General features: G+C 51.2%; 4 protein-coding genes across 4 annotated transcripts in view; 1 reads left to right on the plus strand and 3 right to left on the minus strand.

The window, feature by feature from the left end:
- EMWEY_00001000 (hypothetical protein, conserved) overlaps positions 1 to 626 on the minus strand; it is a gene marked incomplete at both ends in the record, with an annotated part of 1,545 nt that extends 919 nt beyond the window's left edge. Inside the window, one exon of the mRNA XM_013482359.1 lies at positions 1 to 626. This exon is cut by the window's left edge and continues 919 nt beyond it. Within this exon, the coding sequence (XP_013337813.1) occupies positions 1 to 626 (626 nt within the window).
- Positions 627 to 1,771: 1,145 nt separating this feature from the next.
- EMWEY_00001010 (hypothetical protein, conserved) lies at positions 1,772 to 3,285 on the plus strand (the record flags this gene model as incomplete). The annotated part of the gene is made up of 4 exons (XM_013482360.1): positions 1,772 to 1,995; positions 2,242 to 2,354; positions 2,483 to 2,655; positions 3,061 to 3,285. The coding sequence occupies 4 exons, from the start codon at positions 1,772 to 1,774 to the stop codon at positions 3,283 to 3,285; spliced, it is 735 nt and encodes a 244-aa protein (XP_013337814.1).
- A 1,026-nt stretch (positions 3,286 to 4,311) lies between these two features.
- EMWEY_00001020 (pantoate--beta-alanine ligase, putative) lies at positions 4,312 to 6,323 on the minus strand (the record flags this gene model as incomplete). The annotated part of the gene is made up of 3 exons (XM_013482361.1): positions 4,312 to 5,053; positions 5,493 to 5,567; positions 6,235 to 6,323. 3 exons carry the CDS (start codon positions 6,321 to 6,323, stop codon positions 4,312 to 4,314), a joined length of 906 nt encoding a protein of 301 aa, XP_013337815.1.
- A 1,499-nt stretch (positions 6,324 to 7,822) lies between these two features.
- Positions 7,823 to 12,552, minus strand: EMWEY_00001030 (hypothetical protein, conserved; the record flags this gene model as incomplete). The annotated part of the gene is made up of 5 exons (XM_013482362.1): positions 7,823 to 9,344; positions 9,533 to 10,435; positions 10,682 to 10,913; positions 11,158 to 11,498; positions 12,047 to 12,552. The coding sequence occupies 5 exons, from the start codon at positions 12,550 to 12,552 to the stop codon at positions 7,823 to 7,825; spliced, it is 3,504 nt and encodes a 1,167-aa protein (XP_013337816.1).
- Between the last annotated feature and the right edge of the window lie 2,447 nt (positions 12,553 to 14,999).

The raw sequence follows: 14,999 nt of genomic DNA on the forward strand, positions 1-14,999 counted from the left end.
TGGCTCTTCTCCTGCTGCTGCTGCAGCTGCAGCAGCAGCAGCCGCTGCAGCAGCACATCACATTCAAGAGCTCCTAGCTCCCCCTGTTTGCTGCAGACGAGTAGGATGGGCAGCGGTGTAACACGCTGCTGCTGCTGCTGTTTCTCTGCTGCAACAGCAACTGCTGCTGCTGCTTCTGCTGCTGCAGTAGCAGCAGCATCTACCACTGCAGCAAAGGCAGCAGCAGCCTCGGGCAGCCTTGCAGTGTCTGTACTGTCAACAAGGAAGCAGCAAACATCTGCGTCTTTTATATATTCTCCCCATACACAATGAAAGGGTTTGCTGCCGCCCATGTCCCACAGCAGCAGCTGCTGCTGCTGCTGTTGCTGCTGCTGCTGCACCTTATACACCGTAAATCCTTTTGTTGGATGCACCACCGGCAACTCACCACTACTAGTAGTGCTGCTGCTGTTGCTGCTGTCGCCGTTGCTGCTGCTGCTGCTGCTGCTGCTGCTGCTGCTGCTGCTCTGGGAGTGCAGCAGCAGCGCTAATGTCGTCTTCCCGCTGCCATCAAGACCCAGCAGCAGCACACGCACTTGCTGCTGCTGCTTCAGCCACCGCAGGACTCCTGAAGCTAGAGAAAACATGGTTGAATTGCTGCAGCAGCAGCAGCAACAACAGCAACAGCAGCAACACAAACACGGAGGGGTCGCCAGACCCCTATCCGCATCCTCAAGGTGCCCCTGAGCAACAGCTGGTTGTTTCCAATTCTCTGCCTCTGCTGCTGCTGCTGCTTCTGCTGCTGCTTCTTCTGAAGGAGAAGTTGTGCTGCAGCTGCGACTAGAACACGACTTCCGTTGCTGTTGCTCGTGTTGCCGCTGCTGTTGTTGCTGCTGCTGTTCTTGCTGCTGCTGCTCACTATAATGCATGCCACAAGAAAAGCTTAAGGCGTCTAACGCTACCCCTTAGAGACGAACAAGGGAGAGGCTTCGGCTGCTGCTAGTACAGCTGCAGCGGAGGCGGCAGCAGCAGCAGCAACAGTAGCAACAACCGCAAAGACGGGACCCCCACGTGTAACAAATAATCCAAGTGTGTGACTAATAAAGATAAAATAATCTTAAGCTCTGTGTTTAGCTGTTTATGGTGAGACAGGGAGGCCGCCGCTGCTGCTGCTGCTGCAGCCAGCCTCTCTGTTTGGCTGGGGGCCCCGGCGTCGCTGCCGCTGCTGCTGCTGTTGCTGGGGAGCTGTACAGACGGGAGTTACTTGTAAAAAGGAATGTTAAGGAATTCAACGTCTTCTTCTTTTCTTTCTTGGCTTGCCGTTGTCTCTTGTAGCCCAGCAGACCATAGTGCATCAGCAGCAGCAGCAGTAGCAGCAGGAGTGGCGGCGGCAGCCAGACCTGCAGCAGAAGCAGCAGCAGCAACAGCAGCAGCAGCAACAGCCGTAGAAGCGGACCCACTTAGTATTAAACCGCTTAATAAGGAACGCAGCAGCTAAGGCCTGCTGCAACTGCCACAAGTTGCAGTTTGCAGCAGCAGCTGCTGCAGCAGAAGCAGCAACAGTAGCAGCACCACCTCCTGCAGCACGTTTGGAAGGGAACGTACAGCCAGCAGCAGCAGAAACAGCAGCAAAAACAACAAAAATAGCAGCAGGAAAATGGCGAAGTCAATGCTAGATATGACTCTCGGTAGGACAGCATGCAAGCAGGCCCCTCTTGCTGCTGCTGCTGCTCCTGCCGTCGTTGCTGTTGCGTTTAGGTTTACTTCTCCCTGTGGGCGTTTCCTATGTCCAATGCCAGTATCAGCAGCAGCAGCAGGTGCTGCAGCCGCAGCAGGAGATGCCGCCCTCGCCTGGAGCAGCAGCACCAGCAACAGCAAAAGCAGCAGCAGCAGCAGCAGCAGCAGCAGCAGCTTTTGCTGTCATGTATGTTTGTCTCAGATGATATTGTGGAGGCGGAGAGGAGAGAGAGAAGGATGGAGAGGAGAGACGGACCAATCCGCAGAGGAGGTTACATGGTATGCCACATATTGCTGGTTCTGCTGCTGCTGCAGCATTTGCTGTAGCAGCTGCTGCTGTTGATGATGCTGTTGCTGCAGTATTGGTACAGTATTTTGCAGGATATCTCTATCTATCCGTCTTTTGCTGCAGCAGGAGGTACTAGCCAAGTTATGTATCGGTAGTAGTACCTGTGTCCGCACAGACGTCTTCTGCTGCTGCTGCTACATTTGTTGTTGCTGCTGCTGCATTTGCTGCTGCTGCAGCGTGGTGAGGGGGGTTACCGCGGAGGCCGTGGTGGAGGTTGGAACGGTCCTTATCGTTCATATGGTCGTGAGGGTACATGGGGCCCCACACCCGGTCGTACCCGAGGAGGAGGGTATGGGGGGCCCTCTCCTTATGGCAGGAGTGGCCCATATAGTACGGGAGGAGGAGGAGGAGGAATGAACCATTGGTCTTCTAACTCATCCTCATCATATGGTGGAGGTGGGGGTCCCAATTCCTCAGGGGTCCACTGGTCATGGTCCAATGGACCACGAGGCGGCAGCAGCACAGCAATTGTAAGAATAAGCGGACTCGACTATTCAGTGTTGGATTCGGAATTAAGAGAATTGATGGAAAAAAGTTGCGAAGGAATTCTTAAGGTTTGGATTGACTACGATAAGACGGATAGGAGTAGGGTAAGTAAATAATTTACTATATTATTTCTTCTCTTTATTCTCTTTATTCTTTTTATTCTTTTTTTTTCCTTCTCTTCCCTTTATTCTTCTCTTTTTTTCTTTTTTTTCTCCTTTTTGTTGTTACTTTTTGTGTTATTTCTTAATATTGTTGTTGTGGAATTCTCAAAGTTTGGATTGAACATGGTGGACGCCATGTTCGTCAATATTCATATTTATTCATTTTCCTCTTTTTCCTCGTTTTTCATCCTTGTGTTTCCTTACTCCGTATTATCCCTACTATTATTATCGTCATCCTTATTATGCTTATGCTGCTGTTGCTGCTGTACTGATGATAATGTTGCTCTTACTGCATGTCCTGCTGCTGCTGCCTTTGCTGCTGCTGCCTTTGCTGCTGCTGCTGCTCAGGGTACTGGTGGTTGTGTCTTTAGGACATTAGCCGATGCCCAAAGAGCAGTAGAGACTTTTGATGGTCGTCGTATAGAGGGTAAACCCTTAAGGCTTGAATTACAGCGACCGAGGGGGCCCCCGGGGGGCCCTCCCAACTCTTGGGGGCAGTCACAGGGACAGGGGCCCTCTTCTTGGGGACAGGGGCCCCCAAGAGGGGGAGACAGGGGGTACAATAGATGGTAAATTTAGCGAAAGGGCCGACGTTTTGGGGGCCCCATCAGAGAGGCCCCTAAGCAAAGCAACAAACAAAGGGGTTCCCCGGAAAGCATAGAAGGGGGGCCCTTGAGGAAGGCAATAACTATACGGGGCCCCCTAGGAGCATTCAAGGGGGCCCGAAGGAAAGAAACAACTACATGGGGGCCCGTAGAAACATTGGTTGGGCCCCCCGGCAGTAGCTATAAGTGCTGCAATTGCATGTTGGCATGTTGGGTATTTTGCTGTCTCCTTCTCTCTCTCCTCCGGTGTATAAAGGAGGAAGGGAGGGGGGTGGGGGCCCTCCTCACAATGCTTTTGGGGGGGGGGCCGCCTCACTTTGTTGTTGGGGGGGCACCTACCTATCATTATTAAAGGGGCCCCTTAACCGTCTAATAATGATGAAGGGAGAGGGAGTCCTTAACCGTCTGAAAAATATTGTGGGGCCCCATATACTGCGATTAGGGGGGAGGGGGCTTCCAGCGGTCCCCTTATTTTCTGGGGCCCTCACTTGTTTACCTGGGACCCCCATTAAAGGGGCCCCCTGTGGGGCTGTTGCTGCTGCTGCAGCTGCATCTTGAATGCGTTGCCTCACGGACTGTATACTTACATCTGAGGGAACAGAGGAAGACCTCTGCTGCTGCTATGCACCAGGAGGAGTTGCTGCTGCTGCTGCAGTTTTTGCATAACTGCAGCTGCAGCAGAAAGTGCAGCAGAAGCTGCTGCTGCTGCTCCACTTGCTGCTGTTTGAAACAACCCAAGCCGTAGGGTGGCCCCAAGAGGGAGCGAGCTGCAGCAGCACCACCACCACCAGCAGCAGGCGAGGTCGCTTCTCCTGCTTCTGCTGTGTCATTTGCAGCATCATTGTTGCTGCAGCAGCAGAACCAGCTGTTGTTGCTGCTGCTGCTCCTCATCTTTCGTAAAGACCTTTCCCCCAACGGCCGGAGTAGTAAATACTACGCTTCTATGGTTTAGGGTTTAGGGTTTAGGGTTTGCAAGCGGGCGGCAGGGCGGCAGTTAGGGTCGCAGCAGCCGCTGTGCAAACGCCGCAAGGTCTAACGAGAGAGCAACAGTGGGGACCCTGAGGGACCCCTTGTAGGGGGTCGCATGGGACCCGTTAGACAGATGGGGGCCCCTTTCTGTTTGAATCTGTTTAAAGCCAAGACTTTCAAGGAATTTGCATGCAAGGAGGGGCACGACGCATGTCACCTGTTGCTGTTGCTGCTGCTTCTGCTGGTTGTGCATAGTGAGCATGCATGCACTGAAGAAGGCCTCTGCAACTCCTTTCCTTCTTTCTTTTGGGTCAACAAAGAGGCGAGTTATTTTTATAGAGGAGTTTTCATTGTGTTGTTTGTATGCTAAGTACCCTATTAACCTGCTTGAGGGGACAGCCTGCTGTTGCTGCTGCTGCTGCTGTGGCAGCATCGGCAGCGGCAGCGACTGCAGCAGCAGCATGTATCTATGAGCTGCTGCTTCTTCAGAGGCCCAAGGCCAAATGGCCTCCCTCTCTGCTGCAGTTAAGCAGCAGATTGCTGCATCGGACATCTCTAGCTGCTCTAGTTGCTGCACCGTCTCCTTCCACTCCCCTGCTGCTGCTGTTGTTGCTGCCGGGGTGGGTGGTGGCGCTCTTTGCAGCAGCCGCAGCGACAGCGACCGCAGCATCACCACACATGGGGCTGCATGCAGCGGCAGTACAGGAGCAGCAGGATCGGGTACTGCCTCAGGGCTATTAGGGGTGTATGGCAGCAAGTCTCCGTATCTGCAAACAGCAGCAGCAGCAGCAAACCATTTGCTGTGTATATTCAGATGTATACACCTGCATGCATGCATGCATTCAACTCACTGGCACAGCCCCATGGGCCTGCGGTTTAAATGTGTAAATAAACCGTAGAATTAAAACTAGAAAATGAAGATAAATGAATAAATAGAATAAATAAATAATAAATTAATAAATATACTAGTATTACTATTTCTTTAACCTACTGTTGAGTATCGGAGAGTACGAAGTTATCAACAATGAAGCAATCAGCAGCAGCAGCAAAAGCAACAGACACACAAACTTCATCATTACTAGGCAGCAGCAGCAATGGGGCCCCCGCTTTATTATTATCTGTTTTCTTCCTGTGAGGTCCCCCTGGGTTCAGGGGATATCCGTCTGTTTGTCTATTAAATGCTATATAACTTAATTCAATCCCCACTCTTGCTGCTGCTGCTGCTGCTGCTGCTTCCAGTGCAACGACATCTCTGCATCCTGAATTGTATAAAGCTTCCACCTGTACATACATCGCAGCAACAGCAACAATAGCAACAGCAACAATAGCACGAACAGCAGCACACCAGCAGCACCAGCAGCACCACCACCACCACCAGCAACTGCAGCAAAAGCAGTAGTAACAGCAGCAGCAGCAGCAGCAGCAGCATTAGCAATAACAGCTTACCTCTTTGAGTATAGTGGTAGCTTCTTGTGCGCGCATAATTTGTTGTTGATTGAGTCTTCTATTACGCGATGATAAAGGAAGAAAAGAAGAATTACGTAAAGTAGGTAAAATAACAATTCGAGTGTCTAGGCAGCTACATTTAACTAAAGAACGTATGCATACAGTCTGTAAGAAATCCTTCTGACCAAAGTATGCAATAGTAGGACGAATTAATGAAAATAACTTTAATACCACCTGGCCCACACCTGCAGCAGCAGCAACAGCAACAGCAGCACCAGCAGCAGTTGTAGCAACAGCAGTAGTAGTAGTAGCAGTGACACAAAAGACAACACGAGCATACAGCAGCAATATCAAGAACAACGACAATAGATATACAACTGCATTCGCATTAATAGAAGACAGCGCAACAGCAGCAGCAACAACAACAGCAACCACAACAGCAGCAGCAGCCATATACTATACCTGAGAAGAATCCTGGTCTTCTTTTTCCTTCTCCTTCAACGTCCTCAACATCACCAAAATCAACCAGTAGATGCGCAAACGGCGCTCCCTTTGCGACATGTCCCACAGGTGTAGCATTATCCTCACCATTATCAGCACCATTAGCAGCAGCAGCAGCAGGTGGAGCAGCAGCAGCAGCATAATGAGGATATAATTCCGTAACATTAGGTAAGAATAATACATCTACAGCTCCACATTGTTGAAGAAGTTGAATATCTTGAATTATATCGATGGGATAAAAATTGAAATCTTTTTGATTCTGAAATTGTGTTGGATTGACAAAAATGGATACCCACAATTCATCGCATTCACGTCGTGCTGCATGCATTAACGAAATATGTCCATCATGTAGACCCCCCATTGTTGGTACAAAGCCTATACGTCGTCGGGGGCCAACTTGGATGGGGGGTGCCCTGCTGTTATTATGGGGGATGGAAGCCTCTAGAGGGGAGGCAGGATGATGATTACCCATAATCAGAGGGGAGTCGGGAATGGAAGGGGAGTGAGAAGAGGGGGAATCAGAGGGGGATACAATCGGAGGAGGGGCACCTAAGGGGGGCCCTTTGGCAGGGGATAATGATGCTGCTAACATTTGCTGGTGCTGCTGTTCCGCTGTTGCACCTAATATTACGTAGTCGTTTGTGTTGAAACCATCACGCAGTGGGCTGCTGCGGCTACGATGTACAGATACCTCTGTGCATGTACGGAGAATCAACAACTCGCGTTTTGAACTCGATGCAGAAGCAGCACCTGATGCTGCGGATGCTGAGGACGATGGTGAGGGGGGCGATGAGGATAAGGCAGCAGCAGCAGATGTTCGTGCTGCTGCTGCTGCTGCTGCAGCTGCTGCTGCTCTATTGGGAATACAATCCGGAGGCGCCATTCCCTAACAAAAGAGAAATCGGTCTACACCTCTTCTCTAAACCCGCTGTTTTTATTCTTTAGGCAAACACAAAATAAAATACAAGCTTTTATTTTCATATATTCAAGTTTACTCAACAAAAGAAGATACAAAGACCACGTTAGGCGGTGAGCGAGACAGCAAACTGAGGCCCCTCGCCACCATCAATCCCGCTGCTCGTTCTTTCAAGGTAAATGACGGGAAAACACAGAAATTATACCATTATACTCATTAAATTTAATATGTTATTCATTTTACCGGGTAATGTCCAAAAAACACCCTTATTTAGAGCTAGATGGGGCTCGGGCACACGCGCAGCCTGTCACGAATGGGGGCCCCTTTTCGTGGGGCCCCACAGACACTGCAATCACCATAGCTCATCGTTCTATTTAGTACACCAAAATATATGAATTACAAAGGACCATTTTGTTTCTTTTCATGATTTTGTTTATTCAACTGGCTGTATTTTGAATTATTAACACCGGGGGAATCTATATATACACCCCTTAACAATGCGCGTCGTGCCCGTTTCTATGTTTGTTCATTGCAACAGCACCTAACAGACTCTGTGCAGCGTTTAGGTAAATAGACAGCTAATTTATGTAAATTTTTAGATTTTATTATTATCAATTTGGCTAAAATTAACTCTATTTAAGTTAATTTAGTTCCTTTTCCCTTTCCCTGCTGCCTAGTGCTCAGAGTTCCATCCCCCGCTATTGGGAACGTCTGTACCCATGCGGGTTGCGCAGCTGCTGCTGCTGCTACTGCTGTTGCTGTTACTGTTGCTATTGTTGTTGTTGCTGCTGCCGCTGCTGCTGGTGCTGGTGCTAGATCTGGGAGTGCCCTTACGCGGGGTTCCCTGCTTGGATCTGGGCGTTCGTTGCGCTGCGGCCCCTGCTCCTGCTCCTGCTCCTGCTCCAGCTGCTGCTCCTGCACCTGTTGCTGTTTTGCTGTTTTGCTGCTGCCGCTGCACTGCTGAACCCAAAAGCGTTTTTAAGGCGACGGAATAATCCCTGCGCGTTCGTTGCTGCTGTTGCTGTTGCTGCCGTTGCTGCTGCTGCTCCGATAACTCCTGCTGGAGGGTTTTCTCCGCTGTATCTAACGCTTGTTGCTGTTGTTGTTGCTGCTGCTGCACCTCTTGCTGCTGTTGCTGCTGCTGAGTGTTCTGCATACGTCCGTTTGGTGCTGGTCTTTGCCAGGGTTTGCAAAGGGCTTTCACCTCTAGTGCTGAGCCCAATGCGTGTGGGGCCTTTTTAGTAAATGCTGCATGCAGCAGCAGCCCCGTTGAGTGTTTCTTTATTCTCTTTATAAAGCCCCCCATCACACCCTTCTTAGGAATTAACTCTGCTGCTGCGGCGGCGGCGGCGGCGGCTGTTGCTGTTGCTGGCGCCACATCTGACAACCGCTGCTCTTGCTGCTGACGCCGCTGTTGCACCTCCGTGTGTTGAGCCTGTTCACCTAGCTGCTGTTGCTGCTGCTGCTGCTGCTTTGTGCTATACGCGACTCCTGTTGCCTCTAGGGTGAACCCAGTCTTCTGCTCCGTGCTTGTTGTGGAAGCAGGAGCAGCAGCTGCTGCTGCTCCTGCTGCAGCGCTGCGCTTGTTGCCTTTGAGGCAGTTGGCCCTCCGAGTGTCTCTGTTGCTGACACTTCGGTGCCTCTGCTCCAAAGGCACGCCTTTTCTGCTGCTATTGCTGCTGCTGATACGGCGCAGGCGGCTACCGTTGTAGCTTTTGCAGCGGAAACGGCTGCTGCAGATTCGTCGCGTTGCACCTGTGGTGTTTTTGAGGGGGGCCCGTTGTATGTAGGTTCCCAGATGCATCTGCTGCTGATGCTGATGCTGTTGCTGCTGCTGTTGCTGCAGCTGCTGATGCTGCTGCTGCTGCTGCGGGATCTCTTTTGTTGGTTCTCTGTGCTCTCTCTCCTCTTTAATCGACTTCTTTGCTGTTGTACACGACGCAGCTATATTCACATCAACCTTAGAAAGCCTCCCTGCTGCTGCTACGGCTGCTGCTACTGCTGCTGGTGCTGCTGCTGCTGGTGGTGCCGCTGCTGGTGCTGCTGCTGCTGCTTCTGCTGTTGCTACTGTTGCTGGTGGTGCTGTCGCTGCTGCTGCTTGTTCCGTTGGTGCAGAGGCAGCATCAAGCTGCATGGAGATTTCTCCAAGCCTCTTGTCTATGCGCTGCAACTGCTGCAAGGCATCATCGGTGTGCCTGTAGAGAACAAGTCGTAGACCCTAAACCCTAAACCCTGAACCATAAATCTTGTGCTTCTCTCACTCCAAGGGTTTAGAAGTATATATAATTGAGGCGTATAGATTAGGATTGAATACGTCTAGGGTCTAAATGGGGTTGCATGCGTCTAGTTTAGGGTTTAGGGTTTAGGGTTTAGGGTTGCATACACAAAGGCAGGCCCATTCTCCCGAGCAGCAGCTGCTGCAGCGTATGCCTCCAGCGAGGCGCATGCAGCGGAGCAGCGTTCTGCTGCTGGTGGTGTTGCTGCTGCTATATCTGCTTCAGTTGTATGCTGCGCTTCCCCTGTTGTTAGTGACTGCGCTCCTGTGGCAGGCTGTCCTGCTGGTGGTGTTGCTGCTGCTGCTGCTGCTGCATGTTGCGATCTCTGTAGTGCTGAGCGCGAAGCCTTTGCAGTGTCCGTCTCCCTCTGCCTCCTTTTGCGTTTTGCTACGATTATCCAGGGCTCAGTGTCTGCTGCCTTTGCTGGTGCATCCGTGGCTGCTGCTGCTGCTGCCCGTGTTGCATCGGCTGTTCCCGCTGTGCCTGCGGCGTTGGCTTCATCGCCAGCTGCTGCTGCTGCACCTCCTTTTGCTGCTGTTGCTGACCCTGAGGCTGCGGGTTGTTGCCCCTCCTGCTGCTCGCCAGTGGGACTACTACACGAAGCGGCAACCGCAGCAGCAGCAGAAGCAGCAGCAGCAGCTTTTTGTAGGCGTTTTCTTAGGTTTGTCGGGACCCTGTTAAGGCTTTCGCTGTCTGCTGCTCCCTTAAGCCGCCGCACCCGCTGCTGCAGCAACGCAGCAGAGCCGCAGCACAAAGGGTCTTGTGACAGCAGCAACTCCAGCTCGGGGTCTAGTGTCTTCTGCAGCAGGGGAGCACAAATGCCTGCTGGCCCTTGCAGTTGCTGCTCCTCCCCCTTCGCTTCCTGCTGCTGCTGTTTCTGCGCCTCTCCAGAAGATGCCGAGGTTGCTGCTACTGCTCCAGTTTCTGCTTCTGTTCCTTTGTCTCCTGCTGAAGTTCCTTCAGCAGCCTCAGCTGAGTCCAAGAAATGAACAATCCCTTTGAACTGCGCTCTGCAACAGGAACAACAACAGCAGCAGCAGCACTAGCAGCAATAACTACAACTGCAGCAACTGCAACGGCAACAGCAACTACAGCAATTGCATCAACCATGCTGCCTTCCGTCAGCTGGGCCAACAACTGCAGCAGCAACGACAGCAGCAGCAGCCAGCAGCAGTAACAGCCAGGAGCAGTAGCAGCGAGGAGCAGTAGCAGCCAGCAGCAGCAGCAGCCAGCAGCAGCAGCAGCCAACACAGAACCTGAGTTGTTGTCTAGAAGCAGCAATTGATGTTTCGAGCTCCTGCAGTCTCCGTTCTGTCTCTTCGAGTTGCGCGTCGTAGGCCTCAACTTTGTCCCAACCCTGCAGCACTTGCTGCAGCTCCTCCAGCTGCTGCTGCACGTCCTGCTGCTGCAGCAGACCTCCCATCTGCAGCAGCTGCTGCTGCTCCCGCACCAGCAACTCGCGCACTAACCTGTTCGCTTCCTGTTGCTCTGTAGCAGCAGGCGAGGCAAGGAAACATATGGCAGCAGCACCAACGACAGAAAAAGCAGCAGCAACAATAACCTCAGCGGCAGAAGCAGCAGGATTTGCAGCAAGTCCTCTTTTTGCTGCGTCGGCGGTCTGGGGCACAAGGGCCAACAGCAAGTCGCAACAACCCCATTCCAGAAGCAACAGCAGCAGCATCCTGCCCAACAGGAACAGCAGCAGCAGCGGCAGCAGCACCAATGTCCTCACTGTTTCTTGGTAAATGCCTTGATCGAGGAGAATATGCATCGCTCCATTCTAAGCGTGAGATCTTCGACTTTTTGATGGCTGCGACAGTGCCTGGCCCTTGTGCAGTTTGCTCTTGCTGCTGCTGTGGCTGCTGCTGTTGCTGTTGCTGTTGCTGTTGCTGAGGCCGTCTGGTGTGCAGCAGCTCGGGGGTGTCTGTACAGCTCGGGGGGCCCTGCGGCAGTTCGTCTTGAAAGTATGGAGCGAGGAAGGCGGGAATATAAATTCTTTTGTCTTCTTCCTCTGGATTAGTTAAACGAAAGACACCCTTCTCTGCTCCCCCCTCCTCACTGAATACTGCAGCACTGCATGCACAGGTGCAGCAGCAGCAGCAGCAGTTGCACTCAGAAGTTGCAGCACTAGCAGTGGCAGCTACCACACTAGTAGCAGTAGCTGCGACGCCAGCAATAATACTTACAGCAATAGCAGCGGCATTTACAGCCATTGCAGCAGCAGTTACGGCAACAGCAGCATCAGTTTAAGCACTAGCATCTACAGCAGCAGTACTATATGAAGGAGCAGCAGCAGGAACAGTTGCTGCTGCTGCAGCAACAGCAGCAGGGGCAGTAACACCAGCCGCAACAGCAGTAGCAGCAACAGCAGTAGCAGCAACAGCAGTAGCAGCAACAGCTTCTGGAGCAACCGCAACAAATAGGACACCTCCTGTCCAGCAGGCAAGGAGTGCAGTCTATTGGACCGCGGTGCTGCTGAAGCAGCAGCAGCAGCAACTTTGCAGTAAAAGCAGCAACAGCAGGAGCAGCACCAGCACCAGCATATAAGTAGCACCAGTGTCACAGCCGCGTGCATGCAGGATATGTGCAATGCTCTTGTTTCTGTTGCTGCTTGTTCCTACAGCTTTTGCTGCTTCTCCGGCAGCAAAGTCAGCAGCAGTTTGGAACCATGGTGTTGCTGCAGCATCGCGTCAGCATCCTTTGTCTGCGTCTGCAGCAGCTGGAGTTGGAACTCAGAAGCAGCAGAGGACTGCTCCTGTTGCAGCAGACTGTCGTTGCAGCTGCTGCTGCTGCTGCTGCTGCTTGTTCTACTGCTGCTGGTGCCACTGCTGCTGGAAAGAGCCCCTATGCTGTCCCTATCTTCTCCTGACCTATTGCCCTCCAGCGGCAGCTGCAGCTTAACGTGGGGCCCCCTGTGTCGGTGGAGGTGCCCCCGCAGGACAGCATTTTCACCCTTTCTTACTTTATCTTCAAGTTCGTCTGATGAGCCTTCTGCTGCCGAACCAGCACTTTCGCTCAAACTCGAATCAGGATCATCATCATCAGCGGCTGCTGCTGTTGCTGCATCCTGTCCTGCTTCGATTGTTTCTGCTGCTGCAACAGCAGCAGACGGCCTTTCTTCCTCCATGCTCGGCGCTGTCGTCGCTGCTGAGCTTCTCGGGGGATCCGCAGATGGATTGACAGGTCTGTAGCAGGCAGATGGGTTTCCTTTTTGATTTTAATCCGTTTTTTTTTTTCAGGTGTCCAAACACTTCACCAGCTACGGTGCTGCTTGCTAGGCACAAGAGAGCCTCAATTGCGCTTAACTGACCACTAATGTGTTCATTAATAAGAAAGTATTACTGTGCTTAACAGAAAAACTGGGTTCCCTTTCAGCATAAGATAGAGCTTCTGGCCTCCAATGCAGGAGCAGGGGGACGAGGAGCAGCAGGAAGAGCAGCTGCTGCTGCAGCAACAGAAGGTGAGGGGGTCTGCAGCAGCTGGAGCAGCAATGAATTCTAAACCTTCGATAGCTTCTGGTGTTCATTCGGCTTGTTGTAGTTCAAGGGGCTCCAATACAACAATTAGCTGCTGATAGAGCTTGACTGCCTTTCATGTGCATGTTGAAGTGCAGCCACTCCTCGTCACAGCCTCCTCCGCAGTAAACCCTATGCCTGAACCCCTAGTCGTAAACCTTCGGAAGCAAGACAATCTAGGTTCCCCCCGTGTTTGCAGGTCTTAGGGCTTCGAGTTTAGGGTTTAGGCTTTAAGGTTTGTTTTACTGCTCTGTGCACCGCGTTTCTCTGCCTCCCGATCTGTTTCCTCAACAAGGTATCCCTCGTAGCATTCCTCTTTTTTAGTGTATACAGAGGCAAACACAAAGGAAGAAGGGGAATGGTGTCTATTAGCATATTTTTAGAGTCAGGTAATCTCCAAGTTGCAGATCGGCCTCTACATAGACTCTGTCCTTACGCAAAAGAAGTGTGGAAGGGGGGGTGTTAGTAGGGCTCTTTCGGTTGGATACCGAGGCCTCTTGTGGGCCCCTAAGGACGTTTCTTTCTAAATTACATTGCAATAAATGCAGATGATTAAGTTCGTCTAAGAGAAAAGGTCTTAGTTCTACTTCTTTAGAGACAGGAACGAACGGAAGCAGGACGGTGCCCGCCATCCACAAGGAAGCTCGCGGTGTTCCGTCTGTTCTGCCTGTTTTAGCCTCCAAGATCAATTACTTCTGAGCATTTTTCTCTCGATTTTTTTTTTCAAATTAAAAAGTCAGTTACATTAATTTAAGTTGGCTTTTCTCTGCGAAACGAAAACTAGGGCCAACACATTCAAGGGATCGAACGACAAGCCTCCATTGCAGGTGACCTTCTTGAATTGAATTTTCATTGTTTTCTCCCCCTGTCTGTTGAAATAATACAACATTGGACTATATGAACAAATGGGATTTGTTGAAATCCCATTAAAGTTGGTACTGTTTGTATAAGCGTGCACAGTTGCGCTAAACACTGCTATTCAACTCAACCGACAGACGCAACACGCATTGGGGGGTGCTCAAGGGGTACGAAGTGTAGACTCAGGCAGGTTCGTTTGGTAGCCAGACATCTAAGAAGAAGAGAACGAAAGAACTCACAAACTTTCTGCGGAGAAATCGGACTAAGCAAATCACCCTGGCATGTAGGGGCCGATTTGCTGTTGTGCGGGCGCAACGCCCAGTTTACGCAGTCCTGAGCTAACACCTGCAGTAACTGAAAGCCTAAATTAAGCATTGCAGTGCCGTGGCATGTCACTGCCGTTGAGGGCACCAGCTGTCATTCCAAAAGAAAGCGGCTTTACCTCCTCCTCCCCCGCTGGTATAGTCCCTGCAGCTGTGTACCAAGGGCAAGAACAACGGCAGCTGCTGTTGCACAGGCCACTGTAAACAACTTTATTTTCTGCGTGTGTGTGCCTGTTGTTATTAATTCTGCTTGCCTGCTTCTTCGTCTGCCTTTGCTGTGTGTGTGTGTGTGTGTGTGTGTGTGTGTGTGTGTGTGTGTGTGTGTGTGTGTTTGTGTGTGTGTGTGTTGTTCCACTGCAGAGCTTTTGAGTTGTCAGGTCTGCTTTCTGTTCATTTAAGTGTGTTTCCTCCTTGATCCTCCTTATGTAATTTATCGGCTAGTCTATCTCTACGATAAATGACGAGGTTCTTAGTAAAACTGTCTTCCTTGCAAAACTAGTGTAGTACATCCGCTCACGATCCTAGCTAGTTTCTTATTCTCTCCTCGGTGCTGTTTGTCTTAAGTTCGTTCTTAAAGAGAACGAAGCTCACCAAGAGGCGCCCAACGCTTGAGGAGCTTCTCTCTGTCTGCACTTCGATGAAGCAAATTAGAAAACAGATGTTTTATCTTCTTGCGAATCAAAAGAAGAACGAGAAAAAATGGTTGGAAAAGACGAAATCCCCTGGATCTGCGCTGCTGCTGCTGCAAGGCAGTCCTCCTGCATGCAGCCCCATTGCATGCAATCCAGTACCAGCTACAGCCCTAGCTGAGGAGAATACGGAGCCTACAGCAGCCACCAACTCTGCTTAGCCGCTTTCCTTCCAGCTCCTGACCACGG

This window comes from Eimeria maxima, genomic scaffold, assembly GCF_000499605.1.
Source record: "Eimeria maxima Weybridge genomic scaffold, Emw_scaff6, whole genome shotgun sequence".
NCBI classification, from domain to species: Eukaryota; Apicomplexa; class Conoidasida; order Eucoccidiorida; family Eimeriidae; genus Eimeria; species Eimeria maxima.